General features: G+C 51.3%; 2 protein-coding genes and 1 long non-coding RNA gene across 4 annotated transcripts; 1 reads left to right on the plus strand and 2 right to left on the minus strand.

The window, feature by feature from the left end:
* Positions 1 to 530: 530 nt before the first annotated feature.
* Positions 531 to 1,937, plus strand: LOC125180322 (uncharacterized). The gene is made up of 3 exons (XR_007158725.2): positions 531 to 1,234; positions 1,385 to 1,459; positions 1,768 to 1,937. It is a non-coding gene; the product is annotated as an uncharacterized lncRNA (long non-coding RNA).
* Positions 1,938 to 3,172: 1,235 nt separating this feature from the next.
* GSR (glutathione-disulfide reductase) lies at positions 3,173 to 7,785 on the minus strand. The gene is made up of 13 exons (XM_048049714.2): positions 7,508 to 7,785; positions 7,014 to 7,040; positions 6,426 to 6,514; positions 6,073 to 6,142; positions 5,816 to 5,963; positions 5,660 to 5,714; positions 5,274 to 5,373; positions 4,770 to 4,856; positions 4,495 to 4,656; positions 4,186 to 4,297; positions 3,981 to 4,112; positions 3,739 to 3,872; positions 3,173 to 3,576 (listed from the first exon to the last, which is right to left on the minus strand). The coding sequence occupies exons 1-13, from the start codon at positions 7,634 to 7,636 to the stop codon at positions 3,427 to 3,429; spliced, it is 1,395 nt and encodes a 464-aa protein (XP_047905671.2). The 5' UTR covers positions 7,637 to 7,785; the 3' UTR covers positions 3,173 to 3,426.
* A 37-nt stretch (positions 7,786 to 7,822) lies between these two features.
* Positions 7,823 to 21,223, minus strand: PPP2CB (protein phosphatase 2 catalytic subunit beta). Of its 2 annotated transcripts, XM_066996295.1 has the most exons (8): positions 21,005 to 21,120; positions 15,699 to 15,822; positions 13,244 to 13,453; positions 12,808 to 12,981; positions 11,713 to 11,802; positions 9,997 to 10,158; positions 9,036 to 9,154; positions 7,823 to 8,416 (listed from the first exon to the last, which is right to left on the minus strand). In XM_066996295.1, the coding sequence occupies exons 3-8, from the start codon at positions 13,358 to 13,360 to the stop codon at positions 8,344 to 8,346; spliced, it is 735 nt and encodes a 244-aa protein (XP_066852396.1). In that variant the 5' UTR covers positions 13,361 to 13,453; positions 15,699 to 15,822; positions 21,005 to 21,120; the 3' UTR covers positions 7,823 to 8,343. The 2 variants fall into 2 exon arrangements, with proteins under 2 accessions (XP_066852396.1, XP_047905672.1); XM_048049715.2 differs by lacking the exon at positions 15,699 to 15,822 and having other exon boundaries at positions 21,005 to 21,223.
* Positions 21,224 to 21,297: the final 74 nt, after the last annotated feature.

The following is a 21,297-nucleotide window of genomic DNA, read 5'->3' on the forward strand; positions in this document are numbered from 1 at the left end:
ATTTTCTGGGAGTTTCAGCTCAAACTCCTCCTTTTAAGTAAAAAACATGCTCCTGCAGGCAGAGGGGCCCTGCACATGCGGCCACTTCAGGGTTTGCACCCCGGCTCCTGCCATCCTCCGAGTCCCATCGCTGGCACCAGCTGGACCCAGGCAGCTCCTGCAGCTTCTTTGCTTATGGTTCCTCACCAGGGATTTGCCAGTGCCAGCGGTGCCACAGGGCTGTGCTTGCTGGCACATGGAAGTGCTCGACCCCGGGGAGGAGCAGGGTCCTGGGGGAGGCTGGTGGGGAGGAGACACGTGGTGGGTGCCAGGGGCAGCTGCGGGTGGCAGCAGGGCCCTTGGCTTCTGGTGGCTGTGCTGGGTCTGGTCTGGGTGCCACAGTCCCTGTGGGCACCACCTGCCCTGTGCCTCGTGGCTCCACTCGTGGCTGGGGACAGCCCGGCTCTGCACCTCGGGGAGCGCAGCTCCTGCCCCGACACCTCCAGCTCCAGGTAACTGCAGCCCATGGTTGTTGAAACAGCCCAGGCTTTAGGCAAGGTCATAAATCAATTGGTGTTGTAATATGAACATTGAAAGTCACCGTTGTACACTGTATGGATACTGTCTAACTAGTTTGCAATTACTGATTAGTTAGCCCTGGACTTCTCCAGCTCATTTGCAGCTCCAGCTTGTGGATGTCTCCAGGCCTGGAAGTCTCCTGGACATCTCCAGCTCATTGCACCTCCAGTTCATTTGCACCTCTGGCTCTGTTTTGGCTCCAGCTCATGACAGTGTCCTTGTAAAAACAACCTGGGCTTTAGACAAGGTTGTAAAACAATCACCGACAGAACTTGAATGTTAATATTGAATGTCGTAGTTGTACACTGCATAGACACTAATTAGTTTGTATGTACTGATTAAATGGCCCTGGACATCTCATACCTCAGGGATATCCCCAGCCCTGGATGCCTCCAGAGACACTTCCTGCTCATTGTGGCGTCAACTCATACACACCTCCAGCTCGTGACAGCTCATGCTTGTTGCAACAGTCTGGGGCTTAGACAAGGTTGTACATCAATCACTGTCATAACTTTAATACTGCATGTTGTAGTCGTGCAGTGTGAATTGAAGTATGGAGTAGTCTGTGTTTCTGGATCCCCTGGCCCCTGTGTCTGCGATCCATGGATGCCTCCAGTCCCCAATGTCTCCTGGATGTTTCCAGCTCCCCATGGCTCCAGCTCATTTCTGACCCCAGGTAATTAAGGCTCATGCTTGTTAAGACAGCCTGGACTTTTCACAAGGTTGTAAATTAATTGGTGTTGTAATTTGAATATTAATATTGAATGTCACTGTTGTGCATTTTATAGATATTGGCTAATTTAGTTTGTATTTATTGATTAATTAGCCCTGGACATCTCCAGCTTGCCACCTCTCCGGTTCATGCGCAGCTTATGGACATCTCCAGCACTTAAAGCTCTGGGTAATTATGGCTTGTGCCTGTTAAAACAATCTGAGCTTCGGACAAGGTCACCAATCAATCATTGTCATAGCTTGAGTATTATTATTGAATGTCGTAGTTGTTCATTGTAAAACTATTGACTAATTTAGTTTGTATTTATTTATTTATTAGTTCTGGATGTCTCAAACTCATTATAGTACATAATTGTTACTATGATCTGGGCTTTATACAAGGTCATAAATCAATCACTGTCATAATTTGAATATTGCATGCTGCAGTTGCGTGTTTTAATTTATAGACTATTCAGTTTGTATTTCATCATTCCTTAGCCCTGGGCATCTCCATCTCCCCGTCTGCAGCTCACGGCTCCCTCCAGCCCTCGAAGTCTCCCGGATGCCTCCAGCTCCAATTATCCAAATATCGTACAAATACCGCACAATCAAGCCGGTAACCATTCTGCAAGCTGTACCAACACTGAATAAAGCTGAGTCTGACAAGTGCCGTTTCGTCCACAACGGAGGCTGTCTGCTGCACGCCGGCACCCTGGGCTTCAGACAGCCGCCCCCAGCCCACCCCCTGCCTCCCGGCCCCACACAGCCGGCCTGGCCCCGGGCTTTAGCCCCCGGCCCCCCCCCGGCTCCACCGGCGGCGCCCCGGCACCGGCGGCTCCAACCCCCCTCGGACCGCGACGGAGAAGGGAAGATGGCGGCCGCGGGGCCCCGCCCCGCGCAGGCGCCCAGGGCTGTGTATACGTGTAATGGCGGCGCCGTGTGGGGCCCGTTAGTCGAGGGGGAAGCTGAGCCCTGCGTGCTTGGCGTCGGTGGGCTTCACGGGGCTGTCCCGGTTCCTCTGGTGGCAGCCCTTCCCTCTGCCGTGCCACCCGTGCTGCTCAGCCTGGCGTCATCCGCCAGCTTGCAGAGGGTGTGCTCAGTCCCGCTGCCCGCGGGGTTAATAAAGATAATAAAACAGCACTGGTCCCAGGGCAGACCCCGACGGAGGGGGTGACTTGGTCTCCACCACGACACTGAGCCGTGGACCAAAACTCCTTGGATGCAACCATCCTGCCCATTTCTTGTCCATTTAATAGTCCATCCGTTAAATCTGTCTCTCTCTTAGCAGGGATGTTGGATGGGACCATGCCAAAGACCTCACAGAAGGCCAGGTAGGTGACACCAGTAGCTCTTCCCATGTCCACCAGCACAGTCACTCCGTGGCTGAAGGCTACCAGGTTGGTCAGGCACCAATGTCCGTGCTGAAGTCATGCTGGCTGGCTCAGGGCAGTGGTACAGTCCCCATCTCTGGAGGGATTTAAGAGATGTGGAGATGGGGCTAAGGGAGCTGGCTTAGTGATGGGAATCAGTAGGTCAGACTGGTGGTTAGACTTGATGATTTTGGAGGTCTTCTCCAACCTAGGTGATTCTATGATTCTAATCTCCACTCTGCCCTCCATACATCCTTCCAGGAGGATCTGTTCCATCGTGTCATTGGGCAGAGAGGTGAGGCTGACTGCTCAGTGGTTTCCAGGGTCCTCCTTTTCACACTTTTCAACAACACGTGTGATGTTCCCCTATTATGGGACTTAGGTCCTTCATCATCCCCTGTCTGTGCCCAGTGGACATGGTTCTGGCTCCCTGCCCTTGTCCCCTTGGGCTGGGACAATGCCCCAGAGCCTACTCCTGCCACACGCAGCTCAGCACAGCATGGGATCGTAACTATTAGGCGCAAGGCAGAGGCTTTCCAGCATCACTGCATTTATTTTCCACTTTAAATCATGCCACGCTGATTCTACTGATGCAGGGCTCTCTGAGCACCTGGCTGATATTTAGGCAATTTTTAAGACATGAAAAAAAATTTCCCTACTACCCAGGAAAATTTCTCTGAGAGAAGGAGATGACATTTGCTCATGTGATTGGTTTGCATAGAGGAGGTAGTGCCAAGAGGTGGCAGCTGGCTCCTTTGCCTCAGCTGCCACCAGTCCGTCCCATGTTTCAGCGCATCGTCACCAGCTCCTCTGCTGAAGTAGGGTGAATGGCAACTGTGTTGTCAAAGTCGGCCTTGGTGGCTCCCATTTTGATGGCCACGGCGAAGCCCTGCAGCATTTCATCGCAGCCCAGGCCTTGCATGTGCAGCCCCACCACCTTCCAGGAAGAAGCAAGAGGTCAGGCTTGGGGCAAGGCACACGTGCCACCACCACTAGTGGCCCACCATGCGGACAGCCAGTGGTGTTCCCAGCAGTGAGGTCCTCACCAGGGGCCCTCACATCCCCCTGGGCAAGGACACCCCTGTCCCCCTCCACACACCTTCTCCTCCTTGCCGGCACACACCAGCTTCATCACGCACTTCACCTTCCTCTGGGTGACTGCGTGGTACAAGGGGGTGAAGGACGTGGTGTAGATCTTCACATTCTCCTTCCCATGTGCAAAGATGGCTTCATCTGCCAACAAAAGGCACCGTGCATCGGTTTCCCCAGCCTGTTTCTCCACACAAGCACTGGAAGTGACTTAACGCCTGCAGGCCTCCCAGCAGCTCATTCCACCCTTACCTTCGGTGAGGCCCACGGTCCCAATGGGTGGGTGGCTGAAGACGACAGTGGGGATGTTGCTGTAGTCCAGATGGGCATCCCGCTGGCCCCCAAAGAGCCGGATCGCCAGCTTCCTCCCAGCCGCAATGGCCACTGTGGAGACGCACAAGGAGCCTGAGACCCGGACTGGCTGGAGAACAAGGGGATGAGGGGCACCAGCACGCACCTGGGGTGAGGAGGGCTCTGCCGCAGACGTCTCCAACAGCATAGACTCCCTTCCTGGAGGTGTTCTGGAACTTGTCCACCACCACGTGGCCCCGAGCATCCACCTCAACGCCCTGCCAGGAGAACACAATCTGTGTTAGCACTTGGGACCCTGTGGTCCTCACAGTGACCTCAAGGTCTCTGGATGGAGGAACCGAGTCCAGCAGAGATGTGCCACGCTTTTCATGGTTCCACATGGCTCTGAGAAGCTCTGCCCATGCAGCCCAAAGATGGTGATGCCCAAGGGGAAGGACACATGTTCCCATCTCACCACACGATCCAGGCACAGGTCCTTTGAGTTTGGCTCCCGCCCGACGGCCCACAGAAGGCAGTCCACATCCCGGATCACCTCCATCGTTGGCTTGTGGCCAGGTGCTGAGGACGTCACCGTCACCTCCAGCAAGCCACTGGGGGACTTGGTGACAGCCTGGACCTGTGGGAGCAACCAGAGGCCATGGTGAGAAGGTGCTGGCAGGTTTGGTGTGCAGACACCCTCGCCTGGGGTGCTGCCCTGCTGACCCGCATGTCCCCAGCAAGGGCCCATACCCGTGAGTGCTTCCAGACTTCGACCCCGGTGTTCTCCAGCTCCTGAGTGCAGTTTGTGCTGATCAGCGAGTCAAACGTCCTTAGGACCTGGGCAGGGACCACGCACCCTCTGAGATGATGGACTGCATGCTGGGGCACTGCCCGACAGCCCCATCCGCCCACATCCCCCTTCTGCCTGCACTCTTGCCCCACTCAGCCACAGGTAAGTGATGCTTCCACTTGATAACAAAGCTCTCCTTTGTTTACTGCTCTGTTTTTTTTTAATATAATAATTATCTTTCTTTCTTCAGGCCGTGACTCAACATGGGGCTCAGGGAAGCAGGTGCCCTGGCACGCTCTGCTGCAGAAATTCTCTGCACGCACTGTGGCTGCCGGGACGGGCTCGGCAGCACGCCTCTGCTCTGCCTCCTGCCCAGAGCCTCCCTGCCTGCCCCACCGCAGATCTGCAGCTGCCTGGGATGCAGCGATGACGGGAGGCACTGTGGGGCCAGCCAGCGGTGGTACCTTATCCCGACGGATCAGCAAGGAGGACTTGGATCCCAGCGTGGAAAGGATCCCCGCGATTTCCACCGCGATGTACCCTGCGCCAACGATCACGCTGCGCCTGCAGAGAAGCAACGATGCCATACGTGTGCATTTGGAGCCTGACAAGCATGTGCACCGAAAGCCTGGCAGCTTCTCCTGTGCCCAAGCTAAGGACAGAGGCCCTGAGCAGCTCATTTTGGGTGCCACAGCAGTGGAAGCCTTGCCAAACGGCAGCCTGCGCAACACCTCAGAGCACAGCCAAGAAGCCCTGGGTGACCACCAGCAGGAGCTCTGGATAAGCCACTGATTAGCGGCTCCACCTCCTCGCTCCATCCCCGGGCAGGCAGGGGGACACCCCACCTTACCTGGGCAGCTCCTCCAGCTCGAAGAACCCATCGCTGGTTATGCCCAGGCTGGCTCCTGCAAAGCAGCGCAGTAGTTTTACCACAGATGGGCTCTCCACAACCCCGCAGCCACATCGCTTGCTTTCGCAGCACCACTCGTGCCGTGCGGGGACTCACCGGGAACCTCGCTGTCCGGGGGGACCGACGGGAACCCGCCCGTCGCGATGAGGATGTGAGGAGCTGTGTACTTTTTACCGTTGACTTCGATGGTGGGCTCCGGATCGGCGGTGAACTTGCCATAGCCGTGGATGATGTCAATGCGAGCCTGCGGGAGGAACAGCAGGGAGCCCAGTTGTTGCATTAGCAGCAGATATATACAGAAGGCACATAGAAGGGACTGCTTCCAGGCCAGCAGGGAATAAGAGTGCCCCCACCTTGTTTAAGTTATTTTCATAGATCTCGTTCAGGCGTCTCACGTAAGCATCGCGCTTCTCTTTAATGGTTCTGGAACAAAGTGGAAGTTTATCACGGCTGCCAACTAACAAAGCCACTGAGCTCAGCTGAAATGCTCTATCCCCTCGGTACGTGGCAAACGAGCCACAAAATAAACCAGCCTCGAGTTACGCAGCAGGCAGGCGCCATCCCGCTGACGCTTGTGCTGCTGCCTGCCTTCCCTGCTGAGGCCGGCAGCCCGCTCCCGTCTTCTGGGGAGCCCTTCCCCAAGCTCCAGCCCCTTGTCCCCCTCCATGTAACCGCCGCCATGTGGGTGAAGCCACCACCACCTCACCTCCAGTTAAACCTGACGCCAGACGTCTCGAAGCCATAATCGGGGTGGTCGTGGATGAACTCGGCATGCACGGCGGCGTTCCACATCACCTGCTCGCACAGAGCCACGGCCTGCTCAGCGCCCCTGCGCCTCGGGACGTGCCCGTTGCGCCAGGCAGGCTGGCGAGGTTTCAGGAAAACCACAAACGCCGTGGGGCCCCCGAGGCCTGTCGCAGCAAGCACCCGGCCTCCGCGCGAAGGCGATGAGGCTCCCGCTGCCTCCCGAGCAGCCCTTTGCACGCAAGGTGATAAAGCCTGGCTGCGCTGGCTTTGTGCCACCAGGTTTTTAGCCCAGCTGCACATGTGCTGCGCTTCCTGATGCCTTGCCTCTGCCCAGGTCAGGCCAAAGGACACGGGTCCGGGCGCCCCGGTTGCTAAACACTTTCCAAGCCCTGCTTCCTCCCCACACCCTCCTCCCTGCCGGCTGCGTCCCAGCAATTCCTGGCATTTCGCTCAGGAAGAAACCCCAGGCACCGGGGTCTGTGCCCAGACCCACAACAAACCCAGGGCAGGCAACACGTTACAAACAACCACAAAAGCACCCGCTCACCTTTTTTGGCACACATCCAACATTGACCTGCAAGGGAAGAAGAGCGAGTCTCAGTGCAGCACCTAATTTCTGTGAGGTGATGCTCCGGAGAGCACCTGCCCAGGGCCAGCAGCAAACGCAGCACCCCTCCGTGCCCTGCCAGGCAGAGGCAGCGCACTCCTGTCTGCAGCCAAGCGTGGAGCCTTGAGGCCTTGTGGTTTATTCGTAGCCCTTCACTTCCTTGAGGGAGAATACGGAAGGTGCGCAGTGCTCGCCTGTAAGGTAGCGGCTCTGACTGGATCCACCGAGAGCTCGCCGTTTGCTGCCGCTTTCCCACATTTGGGGAGGGGGAAGCGTGAGGCTGGCGTCTCCCCGGCTTGCTCTGACAGCGGCACCTCGTCCTCCTCCCCTCTACGGACACGTCCTCCCCGCCACCCAAGTTAGCCCAGGCGAGGGATGACTCGGGTGGGACAGCTCCCCCCAGCCCCGCGGGGGCCCCCCTGTCCCCGACTCACGCAGGTGCCCCCCAGGCGGTGTGGCTCCACCAGGGCGACGCGGGCACCCAGCTCTGCGGCTCGGCGAGCCCCGGCCAGCCCGCCCGAGCCACCTCCCAGCACCAGCAGCTCGTAGGCGGCCGCCGCCATGGCTCGGCTCAGCACAGCTCAGCACAGCTCAGCACCGCCCCCGGCCCGCCCCCCAGAGCGCAGCACCGCGGATCAGGCTGAGAAGGGCGAGTTCATCACTCGGGTACAGCGAGCGGGTGGCAAAGGGCTTCCGTGACAAGCAACGTGGAGTGGGGGCAGAGAAACGGGAGCGACACAGAACGGGAATCGAGCTAAAAAGGGAACGCTTTATTCCGGGTTATGACAACGTACTCCCAAAAGCAGGAATTGCTTCCTTTCTCCAGTTCGGCCCATCGTCTTTCAATAAAATAAACAGTGGGGGGGCGGGGGGGAGGGGGTAAGAAGTTAGTGTGCATTTCCCTTAAAAATAAACTCCAAAACGCTAATTCATGCCAGTTAAACACTAGAACTAAAAATTTACAAATAAGCGTAAAAGGAGATGGAAGTGTTAGAGTTACCTTTTCTTCTCTGAACAGTCCAGGAAAAAAAAAAAAAGACTACAAATACAGCAGGCAAACTGACTGTTGGACTGATTGGTACAGGATATATAGTGTTGTAAGGAATTCAGTCTCAAGTTGTGCTAAATGCTCTTCATCCTCAGTATGGCACATTTTGGTCCATGATAGGGATTGTAATTGAGACGAACCCTGATTTCGTACAGAAACACGTAAATATTGTTGCTTTTTAAAATGTCGGGTGTATTTCCTTCTACAAAGGTTAGGAGAGGTTTACAGGAAGTAGTCTGGGGTACGACGGGTAACATGAGGCTCTCCACGACGAGGTGCTGGGTCAAACTGAAGGCTGTGGAAAGATAAAGGGGTCATTTCCCTGCCTCCACACAAGGCAGTTTTCAATACCACAAACACAAGACTCACCCTCCTGCTGCTATCATTTTATTTTCCCAGTGGCTTCTGCGTGAGGTGTCCCAGACCTCCCGCCACCCCAAATCTAAATATGGAGGACATATGAGGTCCTAAAACAAATGACCAGCAGAGGCAAGCTCAGCCACCAGTAGAAATGCTACTCGCAGAGGGAACATCGCCTGGCCGGCAGTGCTTCAGCAGCCCACTGCTGCTTTCACAGGAGGTCAGCCAAATGCAAAATTCAGAATCTCACCAACCTTTACAAAGGTTAGTGCTAACAAAAAAAAAAAAAAAAAGAATGCAAAAGGTCCAAAGTTTCAGAGCCAGGAAAGAGAGAAAAAGAAGCACCTGAGAAAAGCTTTTAAGAACCCAACTTGCTACTTTTTCCCCCCCCCCCCCCCCTCAATACCTTCTTGCAGATAGAGCATAGCCTGTTAAAACCAGAGTGGTTTAAGCTTGCTTTTCATGAAAGAACCCCCTTGGAAAGGATCAGACTTTCCTCACAGTCCACAATGGTTAGGCAGGAAGAGAGAACAGCTCAAAGCCAGGTTACTCACAAGGAATATTTTAAAGTGTCATCTAGTTCCATGATAGCAGCCTGGTTCCCACAACGGTAACAGTAATTGGGTGCACTGAAAATGGTAACCACATTTCGGTCGTGGCACCAGTTATAACCCTGCCAGAGAAAAAGAGATGTCTCTGTTAAACCTCGACCCGTAGTCCATCTGAATTTCCTCTTACCACCTGAAATGTTTTGAGGCATTTGTGAAACACTTTCTTCTCTGTATTTTCAACTGACTTGACTTTCATCTTAACATTCCATTTCCAAAAAGCACTCCTCAGCATGAACAAGCTGTGTTTACCTGGATTTAACAGTTTCAGCCATTCACAGAGAGAAGATAGCTGTGTGCCACTTGTGGATTTATTCATTTTGCATGCAAGTTACGGATCATGCAAGAAGGAAAGCTAGAGATTTTAGATAAGCCCTCAGGCTTCGTTCACCACAAACGAGAATTTGCCAGTTCACCTGCGAGGGACACAGCTACCTCCAGGATCTACTTGAACTGGATTTAAAAATAAACCTGCTCCACTGACCCACCTGGCATTTTTCCACCAAGACATACGAGAATAGCCTATCAACAGCCCAAATTAGGGCTTAATCCATGCCGTATCTGAGCGCTGTGTGTTATAGGACAGTGTGTTTAACATACCAGCAGTCTAAGTAGAGCAGTCAGTGTAAGGAGATTATAGCTTCCACAAATGGGGTATGGCGGGGTCTCTTCGGCAATGTGTTCGAAGAAGGGGAGGTAGAACACCCCCCTATTTACACAGCAGGTCAAAGCTCATCAGTTTACACTGCTTGTTGCCTTCACATGATTAAAATCCCTCTTAGGTATTTACCTGCTTAGCCTTCAGATGTCAGCTTATGCAAACCCATCAGCAGATCTCACAACGTAGACAAGAATTTTCATCTACCTTCATTTTTTAGCTTCGTCTACCAGAAAGTGCTTGCCCTACCTCCATGACGAGTTGATGAGCACGGGAAACCAGTGTAAGACCATTGGCATGGTTAAATGTTTCGGAAATGTCTTGCCCAAATGTGTAGCCAGCACCACGTGGAGATATACCCCAGCCACCACGATCATCTGGATCCGACCATAACAGATCACACATTGGACCCTTGAAAAAGATAAGCTTCTTCGTTAGCTTTCCTTTTGCTAGAAAGATGGTTATAAAAAGGCACTTCTAAAACACAGTTAATTTACAGTAAAAAGACTGCCTGCATGTTCTTCTCTGCACAAGCCACACACGTTTATCTGACATACCTCACATCATCACGCTCACTGAATCAAACATCCTCTCACAAGACATGAATATGCACACAGCTGAGAAAGGAGCCCATGCCACCAGAAAACCGTTCCACCTCCTCCTCCATGCACACCATTTACCATCTCAGACCTGCAAAGGCATGGAGAGCAGATCCGATACTTGCTCCTGACTCTCGCGGTGTAATAAAGGCCATGTGAGAAAGTACGTGAGTCCAAGGATACACAAAGGGTTCATTAGTGCCAGCCAATTTGCAATAGATTAAAGGAATGGAAATGACCCGCATGAGGTTGTGAACTGTTCAAGAGATTGATGGTAAATCTTCAGCAGCCTTTCTGGCAGGGTACTAAGCATTTCATTTCATCTCCTGAACTGTTGATTGTTGGACTTTACAAATTCAAAAATACCCCGGTATACATCTAACAGGCACAAATGAAGCTCAGTGGCTTTTCTTGCTGAGCTATTTAGAAGCTATGGGGCAGAAAGAACTCTCCAGTCCTTATCCAAGCCCGCTGCTGTCTCCCACCCACTGATCCCAGCTATGTGGCAGAGATCACACATGGAGGTCCTCAGGAAAGTCAGATTTCAGCAAACATATGCAGCGTAAGACTGTGGAAGCCCCGGAGCAAGAAAACAATCATTTTATCTCTCTACAGTCAGAAGCCCCACCAGGCAGCCTCCTAATTCTGGGAGCAATTCAGACAGCTTATTTCAGGTTTTTTGAAGGCTTAGGAAGACCTTGCTGCGTTGTTCTTGCTCCTGTACCCACATCATCTCAGGATGAGCAATTTGTTTTCATCAGAGGGTAAATAAGACTGTTTGCAAGCTCCAACCACCCAAACAAAGCAGAGTTATTTGCAAGCCTAGGAGCTCAGAAGGTGGTTTCTTTGGTCCAGCTGGCACCCCCTGGCTGCTCCACGCAGGACTCCTGTACATCAGCATATCCCACAGGCCCCTTCTGACTTTGTCAGGTCCCCAGAAAAACAGGGTAACAACAAACAAGGTGAAACAACACAGAAAGAGCTGGCTGGGTAGGAGGGGTGGTGACATGACACAGTTTCACATGGTGGCGGTTGGTTCACAAGGAAGTCTGCAATGAGGCTGAAGGCAGCAGGCACTTTCCCCTGCCAATACAACTCTGAGTCAGCACGACAGTTGAGAAAATCTGTGTTTCTGCAAAAAACAGCTGTGAAAACCCCACAGCTCTCCTTTTACAGACTGCTACAATCAAAGCACATTGACTTGGGTGCGTTTTGCCCAAATGAATGTTCATCTGCTCTAGCTCTTATGGAGGCAATAATCCGCTGTGTAACAGTGTCTCACTGTGCAAATGGATTTCCACATGACTACGTATTTGCATTTTCAGCAAACGTATCTAAAATCACAATGGATCTCCTTTCCTATTACCTCATGTGGAACTTCCTGCAGGCGGTCCAGAGCCCTGATATGATCCAGTGTATCTATGGATGGAGAGAGGCCACCGTGGAGACAGAATATCTACGGCAGGAAAAAAGGAATAATCCGTTCAATGCATCTGTGCCGTGAAGACTCATCTCAGAAATAGCTGGTTTTAACTTTATCATTCTTTTACAATTACAGTGGCCTCACCCTCGCAGCAGAGAAACCAGATTTAATTCCCACAGATGGAAACAAAACCGAAAGGGTGCCCATTGCATACCAATATCAGAGCTACAAAGATAACATGCCTTCAGTTTCAACACTAGCTTGACTCATAGCAATACCTCGACTCACACAACACATCACAAGATGAGTCCCAATTGTCAGGGAGTCCTTTCAAATAAACCCTACCTGCATTCCTTCAGCAGCAGGTGCCAAGGCGTTGCTGCTCCATCAACCTCTGTTACTACCCTACCAAATTCTTCCCAAAATCCACAGTAAATACACTGGCTTTAAAGTAATTCTGGACACATACTAAGAGAGCTTGTTTGAGACTGTTCGTGTACGGGTCAGACCACACAGCCTGTGCTGCACTAATGTGAGAAAAATCTCAAATAATTTTCTTCAGACAGGATCTTCTGTGAAGCTGTTTTATTCGCGATTGCAATGGCGGGCGTCCTGTCAATCAGGAGCGCATTTTAGTAAACAAATCATAACCTTTTATTCCTTATTACCCAACGCCTGATCACCTCCCCTGTTTCCTCACTGGCTGAGTACTACAGGTTCACAAGCTACTCGACGCTCCTCTATACCATATATGTACAATTTTTATTTTCTCCTTTAATTTCTCCTTTCTTATGTTTTGAGAACTTGTGATCTTTGTTTTACCGTTCTCACACTGCTCATCCTGTTTTTCTCAAGCTTCTACTTTATTTTGGAACAGTGAGGCCTTCTACTGTCCACTTACCTACTTAGCATTTCTCCTTGTTATGACTACACAACTACCTTGGAATACAGAAAATTAGTTCTCTACTGCAAAAACACAACTTTGTTTCTCATACTAAGAAACAGGCAGTTTTCCTTATTCAAGGCAAAAAAGCTTACCTGGCCATCTACTAGAGCTGTAAGCGGGAGATAATCAAACAGATCTGTGAAATACTTCCAGACATTGGCATTGCCATACTTCCGCAGACATTCATCATAAAAGCCATACACCTGTGTAATTTGTCTGCTTTCGTGGTTTCCCCTCAGTATTGTAATGCGTTTTGGGTAACGCACCTATCGACAACAACAAAAAATAACACAACCAACTTTTAACACAGGAATTGGACAATGAGTACAGAAAGAAATACTAAGAAGAGGTTTCAAGCAGCAGGTAAGCGCTGAGCTCTGTTACATAAAGCATGTTGCATTAACACATTCAACTTACATCCGTCGAGCTCAAGCCAACTGCAATGTCAATGAGGGGAGCAATTCTTTCACACCTCCCAAAACCACAAGTTTGTCCAAGGTTATCATAAAAAATGCTATCCAGCCATACCTTTAATGCTACTAGTAGAGTCACTGTTTCCACCGAGTAATAGCCTCTGTCCACGTAGTCTCCCATGAACAGGTAATTTGTGTCTGGCGACTTCCCACCGATTCGAAAGAGTTCCATAAGGTCATGGAATTGGCCGTGGACATCCCCACAGACGGTGACCGGGCAACGTACCTCTTGCACATTTGATTCTTTCGTAAGAATTTCTTTAGCCTAGCAAGAAAAAATAAACACAGAGCAAAAACATAGGAAGCTCTTTCACAGGCAGGTGCAGAAGTTATTCCACTGCGTTTGCACGGGAAATTCAATTTCCCTCTGGTGGCTCCCTTCCAGATGACCACCGGAAAAACAGCTTGTTGAATAAGCAAAGACAAAGGGCACGTTACAAATCACTGTGCAAGATGAGTAATTTTGCTCCTTTGAGGCCAGGTCATGTAGATTTTATTGTTTATTGGCACACTGAGGTATAAAGTCAAAGAAATAAATTTTCTTCTTTCTCAGCCTGAAATTAAGGAGTGTGAACTTCAAGACACGTGCTGCATATGACTTCCATCACTGATGGGGTTCATCGACAAATCCTCTCCAATCATTTCTGAAGACTAATTGTCTTCTGAACACAGCAAGACGAAGCATTATTCCAGTAACTTCCATCAGCACCACAGGCAGACATCACCCTAAACACAACTTTTTGTTTTTGAAACATACCGGTCCTTTGACAGATTTCTCCATCTACATGTTCAAGAGAGCTCACCTCAAGCACGTGAGCTACGGCAGCACTCGGCACTCTAGTCTGACTGCCAACGTCAAGTGCTACTCAGCCTCACAATGCCTAGAATTTTTTACCTCAAAAACCACAGCTGAATCACTGGCCAGCTCGCGTCCTGTCAGCACGGGTTCGGTGTGAGAGCTGCGTGAAGAGGGGTCAGTCAATAATCTTGCTGTCCGGGCAGAAATACCAGAGGAGACCGTGCAAATCACCACCCAAGCAGCTACTATGATTTTTTGAGCAACTTGATTTGCAAAAGCACACGTAAAGCTAGATGCTATTTCATCCCTGCACTTGTTGTAAAACCATGACCTCCTAGACTTCCTTGAGATGCCAGCTGACTTACAACGATGCACTTATGCTCGGGCTCCCTCCAGCCACCCCTCAGGCTGACTACCACCCCGGCTGCTCAGCTGATCGCTCTCCATCCCACGCAGCCGCCTGGAACCCCACGCATCGCCACCTTCGCTGGCAGCAAGCTTCATCAGCTCCTCTGCCAGCACTGACAGCTGCTCCTCACTGCCTTCCTCCTCTGGCATCCCTCACACTTCCCCCCGTTGCCGCACACCCAGAAAGCAAGCGTGCTGTCCCAAGGCCAGGATTTCGCAGAAGCAGGTCTGCGCCATGGAAACAGCACTGCGAGCAGCACGCCTGCTCCCTATCGACAGAGCCAGCCCGTCATGCGAGCAGAGCCAATGCGAAGAACGGCTGCACGTGACAAAGCAGCTCGCCTGGCACACGAGCTGGGCAGTGCTACAGCACCAGGCGAGCTGCGCGGCGAGCACCAGTGCCCCAGCCCTCCGAAAACTCCATCTCCTTTGAGAGGGGCTGACTTCTTCTCGCTGAAGCCATTGAGGGAAGCAAATGTTCCTAAAGTTACCTTCACTACCCTGGCACAGAAGCTCACTGCATAAGTGAGAGGCACTTCTCTAGCCCAGGGGGCTTTCTGCCTGCCAGACTTGCCATCCTCTTCCAAGCACAACAGTTTAAGAAATTTTTCTGACAGCAGGTCACATACAAGTGGAAGAGCAAACTCAGAAGCAATTTAAACCTACAGAGCTACCATCAGCTTCCCCAGTCATAACCAGCTGGCAACAAAAAGACCACAGATGGAGGGAAGGCATCCCTGGATTTAGTCATCTCTTTCCCTGCATCCAGCGGTTCCTAGGCTAAATTACATGGCTGTAATTAGCAGATCTGCATTACCTTATTATGGTTATCAAATACACATTTGTTTTGCTGCCTCCAGCTCATCAGCTGATGTAGATCAGAGCTCCAGGCACAAGTGAGGCACAAGGAGCACCCGCAGGCCGGCTCCCTCAGATCTGGACCAGAGGGATGGATGAAGGATGACCGTGCAGAACAGCCACCCGCAGGTGATGATCGGACAATTCCCCCAGTCCCTGCACTTCGGATGATCTAGGTCCCACCTGCCGCTACCAGGAAGGAGCTGATTACTGAGGACATCCCCCACAAGCTCCCCAAGTACGCCCGCCTTCACACTGTTGCTCTTCACGGTCAGTTGCCCAGACTCTTCTAAGCAAAGCGTATATTCAGAAAGAGTGAGTAAATCCCAGGCAGCCAAGGGCTCGAGCAGCACCCAGCGTGCCACTTGCACAGAACGTAACCCGAGGGATGTGACCCTGACCCTCACAGGCATCCTACACCCACAGCCAGTGATGTGGAGTTTACCTTGCAGCTCTACAGGGACTGGAAACTGCTTAACGTGTTGCATCTGAGTGCAGCAGCCCTACTGGAATTCTCCCTGTTCACGTCTTTAAAAGCACCTTCAATGCCTCTCGAGAGCTTCTACCCTCTGTGAGAGAAGGATACAAAACACAGTCACAAAACATTTGCTCAGCGTGTTCCGACATATGTTGCATGAAGCAAGAGACAGGGTTTCACTGCAAACTGGAGTGAACTTAACCACAAAAGGTGTTAGGTGTTCTCTGCCTTTTCGTATCATGCATGCTGCTCCTTTCCCGGCTGCGTAAGAACAAGCAGACTTACTTGAAGCTTCTGGGAAAGAGATGCGGGTCACAACGCACACTCACCAGTGTCTCAACCACACACGTAGAGGAAAGGCAGCACGCAGGGAACAGAGAAGAGCTCCTCTTGCACAGTACTGCATCAAACATCAAATTAACAGGCTCCTGTTAAATGCGTTTTAGGAAGGCGGGCTAGCACAACTCCTGAAATGTGGGTTACTAGGAGCATCTAGAAGTTTCCCTTCGGGGCAGAGGAGGAGCTGTTAGCTGAAGAGCAGCAGCTTCTTAAGCTGCCTACCAGCTGTTACTGGTTAGCCTGTTTTAGCTTACTATGTGGACGTACACACACATGAAAAATAAAGTTTGTCATTTTAACACTGCAGAGATGGTTCAAATCAGGCTTGGGAGCCGAGCTGACCACATGAGATCGTCCTCACGTGATTGTCTAAGGCAGAACAAGACCTTTAAAATCTTAAGCATCATTAAAAACATCCCAGAAAAGCTGCAATTAATCAGCGCGCTCTGCTCGCACATTTCACTGTGCAGGGCTAAGACTACAGCAAAAAGGCTTAAAGTAATAAGAGCACGTTACAAAGCAAGGAAAGGAAGAAGCTGATGCAAGGAAAGCTGCCCTGCTCGACTGTCCTTTACTTACTTATGATGGCTGTTAAATAACTGTTAAAGTCATATTTTAGCTTCGTTTGTTTTAGACAATGGCGATTAACACATCAACTTCCTAAGCGCGTTCCCTTTGTTTTGAATGAAAAACACCCGCCCGGGTCACAATGAAAAGGAGGAGCTTTTAGCTATTTTTATCAAGTAAGCCTCCATTAAGCACAGTATTTACAACATCCATGCTCAGAATTATTCTGAAGAGTCCATGATTTTTGTTAGCTGTGAGCCTGTCAATCACCTTAGTTCCACTCCTGCCCAGTTTCAGACTCTGCAGACAGGGACGCGAGCCTGCACGCTGTCCCACCCTCAACCTGCACGGAGGGAGCCTGCAGGACGCACGCCCCCATATGTTACTGCATCATCCCCACAGGAGGAAACCGAGCGGTCTCGGGGCTTGAGCACAACCCCTTCATGCGCTGCTCCGAAAGCAGAGACGCTACGCGGGCTCTGAGACTACCATCAGGATCACCAGGAGACTAATCCCTCGGCGAGAGACTTAACGATAAATCCACACCAAGTACTTTGCTGTTCAGATTTGTCTACCAGGCTGTGTAGGCTGACTCCATCGGTGAGGGGATTAATGTCCGACCAGGAGGCAGATTTTCAGCTTCAGGCTTTCCCTAGAGAACAACAGAGACCCCAGGCACCCGATTAGCACACGAGATCCTTCGAGAGCACAGAGACTCAGCTCCTTCTGGAAGATTCATCGACTGCATCACCATCTCAGTTTGATTTTTAAGAGGCCCTTACTTCAAGAAACAGAGAAACCAGCTATGGAGTTTCACATCGAAAATTCGTCAGCTGTGATCAATCAAACTACTGTGTCAACAGGCACGCTGAGGATGGAAAGTCTCGCAGGATTTGCCCCAGGAACAAGAACCAGTCGGATTCTCCCCAAACAAGAGGGGAGCTGGAGCGGGGGAGCTGCCCTCCAACAGCAAGGCAGCAGAGGACACCCCAAGAGTGACACCAAGCACCAACGGGAGGCACATTCCTGAAGCGATCCGGGCCAGCGTACCCTAGGATGAACTCCATTGCTGGAGAGATGAAATACTGCTGGCCACGACTCAATGCAACACTCAGATGGCTTGAACAGCATCCAGGATGCTACTTGGCTTCATCTCTCGCACTAATTCCACCAATTAGTGCAGAAGAGCCTACGAGCTCATTCTAGCGAGATTATTCTTGGGTGAAATGATCTCGGAGGGCAGAAGCATCGCAGATACGTGCCAGTATCAGCAGTGCTCCCCGGAGCACCAACTGGCTCCTGCTGCTTGGTTTGAAGAATCGGTGTACAGTCACCATTCAGCAACCGGATGAGAAACGCAAGTCTTCATTAGCGATTAGAGTCCTTCTCCTCCCACCCCTTCACAACACAAAGCTCCCAATCTGCTCACTGCAACAAGTCCGCAGCCCCCTCTTAAACATACAAAGACCAAGGATGGAAGAAAAAGGAAGCTAAAGAGATGGTTGTTTGACTGTGTTTAATTTAAGAAACAGCCTTTTACTTGCTTTCCTTTATGCCCCATCTTATTACTTCAATGAAGAACTGTTTTCTTTCACTGTAAGTCGGATGGCTCTCAACTCTTCGCTGACTTGAACCCTAAATCGAAAGAATTTAAAGCTTACCGTGTCCGAACTTGGAAGTGCTTCCTACGGAGCAAATCCACCTCCCTGGCCCTTTAGCCTGGCTCTAGGGGTCCGAAGTGCAGGTTCCAAGGGGCAGCAGTACCCCTGCAAGTTCACAGGCAGCTCAGCAAGCGCTACCCTCCCACCAGGACCCAAGTGCAGAAGCTCAAAGCTAGCAGCACGGATACAAACCTGCCACTGCACCCGATGAAGCATCCAAGACAGAACTCAATAGACTTTTCACTGGCTATTTAATAGGAGCTGAAAAAGGTTTTAACAACCTTCTTCTGCAAAGAGAGTCTACCACGATGAAGCTAAGCAGCGTGAGATGCAAGACATCTGATGCCCATTCTCCTAACATGCTGGAACATTTCTCATGCCTACAAGCTCCAGTAGTGATAATTGTTTGTCCTTCTATTATCATTTAAATGCCAGAATGATTTTAGTTAGCTTTCACTTTAAAGACCAGCAGAACAGGAAACAAGTGTTTTCATGTTGTCTTCAGATGACGTCTTGATTATCTGCATACGGAATATATGATGGATTAGCTGCCAAAACTATGTCGTAATCAGGCAGGTGAGTTTACAGTGATTTTGCAGGTGCAAATTTCAAGAACTTTCTAATTTTCATACCCTCCATGAGCCTAGCTGTCTCCAATCTTTTCCTCAATTGCTGTCCATTAGGCCAGCAATTAAACCAAGAACAACCCACACAAGTAAGTCTGGGACATTCCCAGCCCCCCCCCCCCCTTCACATAAACCTTTCAGTTTTGTTTTTAAATTACCAAAGTCTTTCACAGATTTAAACCCAAGGCAAGAGGTACTATTGTGTTTAACCTCTTCTAAATTAGTCATGTAAAAGGGAGTACTCAGAAACATGAAAGTTGGTAAAGGTTTCCCCGATGATTATCTCAGGGACACCAAATACGCTTTCAGGCAGCGCTGCTTCACACCAACAGCAAGACCACATAACACAGAGCTCCCCTCCCCTACCACCTAAACCATACAACCAGTCCTCAAAAGCCTAAGAATAAGCCAAGTAAGACCACCACATTTACTTCACACCCAAGCCATTTTGAACAGCTATCAGCATCCTTCCTGAAAAGCCATGTGCTGTGATAGCTTGCATTTGTATCAAAGGAAACCCACTGTGCCCAAAGGCTCTGGCTCCTACCTGCTATTTGGATGGCTGACACCCCCCTCACCTGCACTCTCAACATGGCACGCCAAGCTCCCTACTTTTTGTGCGACCATTGACATGCAGCCACGGTCTGCTAGCAGTATCCCTCAGCTTTGGAAAATACAGCAGCCACAGCTCCTTAATCAACAAGGGTGCCAGAGAAGGGAAACGTGTTCTTTGTAACAGCATGCGTGTTAGAACAGCAGTTCCGAACCAGCAAAGCTGGGAGCGAGGCACAGAACGCACTAATAAATTCTTTCAGGCTTATTAGCTGGACTTGACACAAGAGACTCGACAGCCACAATGAGCTCTTGCTTGCTCTTCAAGACATCTACTCCTCAAGCGACTGCTGTTGCTTCCTGCTGCAGCACCAGCCCTCCTCACCACAAGTCCCTCAGAGCTGACACAGCTCTGCAAGCAGAGAAAAAGCCTTTAAAGCAAATGGACAGTCCCAGCATGGGTAAAAAAAAACAAAAAAGGGAACAGGATAAAGGAAACAGAGATTGGAAGGCCCAGCTAGGAAGTCAGGACTGCTGGCAAAAGCATTTGCCAGGAAGCCACAGCCTGGAGTCCTAGAGCATCTCCCTGCCTGTGACATCCAAACAGCTCCCACCTTTCCAAAGAGTACCCCTGGCACGTTACGGGGTGGCCGTGTGGACCCTTTCTGCTGTTCAAAGACCTGAGAAAAGGAAATACCTGCGTCTTCTGAAAGCTGGCATCAAGGTGTTCAGTCACTGGCCAAAACGCATTGCCAAGAAGGAGCATCAGAAAAGATGATTTGCTTCTGAGAAAACCGAGCAAGATGCACAAGTAACAGCATGACAACGCCAACCTCGCCATAAGCGACGTGATGCTAAAGGGAACGCTGAGCTAACTGCTCTACCTCCTGTGCCTGACAGCTATTAGCTGGTCTGGGAAAGGAAGCAAAGAGGTTCTCTGGACTGTCTGGTGCGTGGCAGTGGTCTCTGTTGGTTGCTGAGATAGGAAGCAAACAGAAAGGACAATCTTTGCTACCATATTGTGAAGAAGCCTACTTCAATTCTTCAGTCTTGATCTAAGTCCAAAGAAAACCCTAACTTTGTCATAGATTGCAGAACTGAGGGAGCATTCACACACAGGCATTTAACTTATAAAGAAAAATCCATCATGACTTGCCTCCTGACAGGCAAAAAAGGCTCTTTAACAGCGTGCACCGAACGCACCCAACCAGCGATCCGCCAAAGGCCTGTCCCAACCAGAACCACGTCCTTCTCCCAGCCGTTCCCTGCTCTTTACCCCTCCAGCAGCGTGCAAGCCCGGTCAGGTCAGCAGCACGACTTCCCCACCACCCCGGCCCTGCTCGGCCCCTCGTCAGGTGCCCGCAGCCCTCCTCCCGGCGTCGGGGGATTCAGGGCCGCCGTCTCAGCGCGCCTCGCTCCCCTTCCCCCCCCCCACGCCCCCATTTTCGGCCCCTTTGGCCTCAGCTGCTCCCTCCCTCCCGCCCGCCCCAACCTCCAGCCGCCCCCGCCGCAGCCCTGCCCCGCTCACCTCCTCGCAGAGGCTGCGGACCTGGCTCTCGCTCAGCTGCCGGCACTCGTTGAGCTGCTCGATCCACTGGTCCAGCTCCTTGGTGAACCCCTTCTCCTCCATGGCGGCGGCGCTGCCCGCCGGGGGCCGGGGCCGCGGCCTGCTCGGCTCCCCGTAATGGCGGCCCCCCCGGCGCTGCGCACTTCCGGCCCGCCGCCCCCTAATGGCGCCGCCCCGGCATAGCACCGCCCTGTCATGGTGGCCGCCCCGTCATGGTGGCTGTTCGCATGGTGAGAGGCCCGAGCGGGGAGCCC

The sequence above is a fragment of the Anser cygnoides genome, chromosome 4 (genome assembly GCF_040182565.1).
Source record: "Anser cygnoides isolate HZ-2024a breed goose chromosome 4, Taihu_goose_T2T_genome, whole genome shotgun sequence".
NCBI lineage: Eukaryota > Metazoa > Chordata > Aves > Anseriformes > Anatidae > Anser > Anser cygnoides.